The following is a 4,729-nucleotide window of genomic DNA, read 5'->3' on the forward strand; positions in this document are numbered from 1 at the left end:
GCGATGAAAGTGATTAGTGGTATTTAATTTACGAGACCGCGGTTGTCCCCAGCCGGATTGTGTCGTGCCTGATGGTGTTGGCCTTAGGCCAGGATCGGTGCCGACTGTTTGTAGTACTGCGGCGGTTAGGCCGATGCTATTTCCGGCATCGAACTACAGTTCCACGGGTGACCTGGTATCCGGCTGTCACATAAAAAGAACAATTTTAAATGCAACGAAACTAACTACTGATTATACTTACTTGCTGCAATTTTGTTTTGCATTTATTCGCAATTTTTAACTACAATCTTGCACTTTTGTTCGTCATAACATGTTTTTGCTTGATTCAAACTGTCAAAGTATTTTCGTCGACACGGGCGATTCGTCAATCTGTCAAAAAATCGATGCGAAAAAACAATGTCGAGCATATCGAGCGTTTGTCGTCCGTTTGTCGTCCTTTCGACCAATCGATATCGAAACGGTAAAATCAAAACCGTGCGACAACTCGTACGACGTGCGACATTTTTCAAACAGGGTTGGTTTAAAGAATCCCGAGGTATAACTACAAATGTTTACGGTAGTCGGGCTTGTACGTGTGTCAAACGCGTTCTGACCTAAAATTCCTTTGACCAGTTGTCACAGCAATTTTCAGGGTGTGTTAAGATAGCACGACAAGATTGAAACTTCTTTCACATGAAAAGTGACAACAACGTACGGAGTTTTTTATATGTTTTTATCGAATATCTCGGGATTGAAATCGAATTTTGGGGATCTGTGATGGTCAAAAGGTGTGGCATTATGATCTGCACAAAACTGCGTTCGTTATTCAATTTGGCCCAAAATCGACTTGCGACAAGAGCACGACATCGACGATTTGGCCAATTATAGTAGAGGATAGCCCATCAAGAAATTAGTATTGAAATATCCGGATGATTAAGTGTTCAAGAACTTTAAACAATTATATTCCAAGAATATGCCAAACGAAAGTCCCAGGTCAGTATTATTTCAATGCAAATGATTCATCTTCTATCACAGCTCATTTCATTGACGCAATTGTGCTATCACTGCAACGTATGATCATCTTTGGTGACCAGCATATCTCCAGTCCATAATTAATACCGCTGAAAGAGCACCAACGAGTCAATGACTCACAATGTAACGTATTCAAAACATGGCAATTGGGGGATCCCCTTCGTCGTATGATGATCCCCGAACCGGTTCGCTATAAATAAAATTGCTTCAGTTGTTTCGTCAGAGTCTAGAAATCAATCCCCCCAAGAAACTGTCTCCAACCGGTTGGCGTCCCGCGTTCTGGTGTTCAGCGTTCTTATCAGTGCACAGTGTGCTTGTTCAATGTCCGCCCACGACCGCTTCGCGACCTCCAGTATTGACAGGTTCTTCGTGGATATTGGATCGCAAAAATGGGGCGTCTACCGTGGACGGCTGTACTGATGGCGGCCAAACTGGTTCTGCTGAATGGTTCGTCTGCGCGGGATTTCGTTTTGGGGAGTTTTTTTATTTTGAAGTGCTTCTTTTAAGCTCAGCTAAACGAGGACTGCACGACTCCGGGTGGACAGCACGGCACTTGCGTTCCGGTGCGGGATTGCTCCTTCGTGCGGGAGATCTTCGCCAAGGTTAGTAGCAGGGAGGATCAGCTGAACGTGCTGCGGTACCGGTGCGGAACGTTGGCTGCTTCGGGGAAGGTTCTGGTGTGCTGTCCGCGGCTTGTGAGTGCCACCGGGTGTGGACGGCTAACGCTTCAGAATAAGATTGTTGGAGGTGAGGAGACGGAACCGAATGAGTTTCCGTGGACGGTGAGGTTGGTGTATTTGAGGAACGGAGTGCGGCTGTTTAGATGTGGGGGATCGTTGATCAGTGAGTACTACGTGGTGACGGCGGCTCACTGCGTGGTTGAACTGAGGACGTATGAATTGTGAGTGATAGTTGATATGTGGGAATCGAACCCTTGACATCATACCGAACATCATTCTAGGATAGCAGTTCGATTAGGTGAATGGGATACGACAACGCAGGTGGACTGCAAGGAGGAAGACAACGGCGATAAGACCTGCAACCGGTTTCCTCATCGAGATATCTTCGTGGAAAGGGTTATCCCTCACGATCAGTACTCAAGACAGTCCAAGAACCACGAGCATGATATCGCACTGATAAAGTTGTCCAAGCGAGCTCCAAGTACGGACTCAATATCACCGATCTGTATTCCGACTGCGGACATGGCCTCCGAGTTACAGGTCGATCGGGAATCCTTTGTAGTAGCTGGCTGGGGAAAGTCCTCCGATTTTGATTGTAAGTTACCTGTAGATTCCTCTCGAACTTCACCACTAATCTCAAACTATTCCCAGCATCCAGCATCCGGAAGCTGAAGGTAACTCTTCCCGGCCAGCCGATGAGCAAATGCACCAAGGCTTACGCCAGCCAGAGTGTGGAGTTCACCGAGAATCAGCTGTGCGTGGGTGGAACCGCCGGACGGGACTCGTGCCGGGGTGATTCCGGTGGTCCGCTGATGGTGATCATTGACAACCACTGGCACCTGGCCGGGATCGTCAGTGTGGGACCGGTGGACTGCGGGACGGAAGGAGTCCCGGGGATCTACACCAGGCTGGGGAGCTACCTGGAGTGGGTTGCCGGAAGAATCGAGTTGGAATCGAACCTGACTGAAGTCTAGTGATACTATTAGTTGTAATTAGTTATAAAAATCACAAAACTCACAATCAAATTTGAGAGCATTGTACTCTCAACCGTCTGTTGTGAGAGTAAAATCTTCAAAAAATCGTTAATCAGTGATAGTTAAACTACAAAAAACTTAGATTGATTACAATTTAAGTGACAATATCAATTATGTCAAAAAGACAACATCCTTTCGGATGTAATGGAAAATCGCAATAAAAATGTTAATGGGTTTTCCTAAATTGCGCCAAAAACACTCCACCCTTCTCATGATCACCTGAATCACTTCACAACCATTGTATACTCTAGCCAATTGAACTTCAGCGATGTCAGCAAGAGGACAGGTGTCCAAACGACACGCGTTCCAGCGCGTACCTACTCTCTAGATCGAAGTGGACACAGATAAACAGATCTAAATTAGTCTGACTTTCACTGACTTACTTTACCGCCATCTGTTGATTCATTTTGAAACCTCAAAAAAGCTCCACAATCGTTCTTCAAACCCTCAGAGTCCATTCTCCAAATATCCATGATCCCAATCCGGAACCATTTGACCGTTCCAGCAGCGCAGGCCAAATCAGCTGACAAATCAATTAGGCGCGAGCTCGCGCTCCCAAAAGCTATCATTTAGCGACGCGGAACCCCAGCACAACCGTGAGAGCTTTCCAAAGCTCGGCGCTCCCGCGTGGAGGGGGAAATTCATTAGCGCTAATTAAACTGTCATACCAACAACCGGCCTCCCCTGAACGTGACGTTTTGCCAAGTAGTACCTGCCGCCCTACTGACTGCTGCGGTAACTGAACACAACATTATCAAGGCTGATGTCAGGTCGGGAGGATCTTGTTGCAAACCTGTGCATCGCACGTGTGACGGGATATCGATTGGGGCGATTGCGATAGGATTTGGACCCCTCCACCATCGCGAGGGGAAGTAATTAATTTAGTTGGTTCATTGCAGGACGTCACGGCGGGCGATTTGTTTCAATTTAATGAGACAATGGCATGGCAAGGTACTAAGAAGAAGGACAACTACGGTTAACTTAAAATTAATTACAGCAAATTTACTTATGGATTTGTTCTTATTGCGAAGAGCCCTGAAAATATAAAAAATATGTATGATTAATCAATTTATGATATTTAATTATGCGGCCTGGTCGGACAAAATGGGTAATAGATATTTTGATCTATTTGGTATCTTTGGCAAAGTTAAAGTTTAAGATAAGAGGGCTTTTGTTAATTTGATTTGGTTAACCGCGGTGGATTTTCTTGAAATAATTCGAACTGTCAAAAATCCACCAAAGCATCTACCGGTGGATACTTTTCTACCACAGATTTTTGTGCGATCAATGTGGTGGATGCTTTGGTGGATTTTTGACAGTTCGAATTATTTCAAGAAAATCCACCGCGGTTCACCAAATCAAATTAACAAAAGCCCTAAGGACTTTTCAGAAAAGAAAGGTACATGACAAAAATGATTTTTTTATTTTTACCACAGCAGTTCCCCACGAAAACAGCATGTGTCGAAAAAAAAGGTTTTCCGATCGGGCTCAAAAATTTTCTGAGAGTTCCTTGGCCGAAATAATTAGACAAGTATTTTTGTTTAGTCATTAGGGTGACCTAAAAAAAATGGCAATTTTCATCGATTTTTGCATAAACAACCATTTCAACCGATTTTAGCTGTCTTGAGCGCAAACGAAAGGGTATTAGATATGCTTTTCGTACGTAAAATACGCAACATTTGATACCCTAACATGTATAGGCCATCGCTGATTTTTTTAAGTTATCGCAGTTTTAGTGAAATAAGTCGTTTTTTTACCGTTTTCGTATTTTTTCCGTTTTTGCGCGGCGCGTCGAAAAATCCAGTTTATATTTTCAGAAAATCGTATCTCGAAAAATTGAAACATAACTTTACCATTTTTTGATATATTATGAAAAATTTTCCGAGGAAAATTTTCAAACATGGGCTCTATGGTCCCGAGACATTCAAAAGAGCATTTTAAGTTTTTATTTGACCTTTTCAAATGATATGCTATATCTTTGAAACTTTGCGCTCAACACAGCAA

The 4,729-nt window shown here is 43.9% G+C and overlaps 1 protein-coding gene across 2 annotated transcripts; it reads left to right on the forward strand.

Annotated features, from left to right (window-relative positions):
• The first annotated feature begins 1,245 nt into the window (after positions 1-1,245).
• LOC6046655 (serine protease easter) lies at positions 1,246-2,921 on the forward strand. Of its 2 annotated transcripts, none has more exons than XM_001863788.2 (4): positions 1,246-1,458; positions 1,519-1,912; positions 1,973-2,286; positions 2,343-2,921. In XM_001863788.2, exons 1-4 carry the CDS (start codon positions 1,401-1,403, stop codon positions 2,663-2,665), a joined length of 1,089 nt encoding a protein of 362 aa, XP_001863823.2. In that variant the 5' UTR covers positions 1,246-1,400; the 3' UTR covers positions 2,666-2,921. The 2 variants fall into 2 exon arrangements, with proteins under 2 accessions (XP_001863823.2, XP_038122005.1); XM_038266077.1 differs by having other exon boundaries at positions 1,524-1,912.
• The last annotated feature ends 1,808 nt before the right edge of the window (positions 2,922-4,729 follow it).

Source organism: Culex quinquefasciatus, chromosome 3 (assembly GCF_015732765.1).
Source record: "Culex quinquefasciatus strain JHB chromosome 3, VPISU_Cqui_1.0_pri_paternal, whole genome shotgun sequence".
Taxonomy (NCBI): domain Eukaryota; kingdom Metazoa; phylum Arthropoda; class Insecta; order Diptera; family Culicidae; genus Culex; species Culex quinquefasciatus.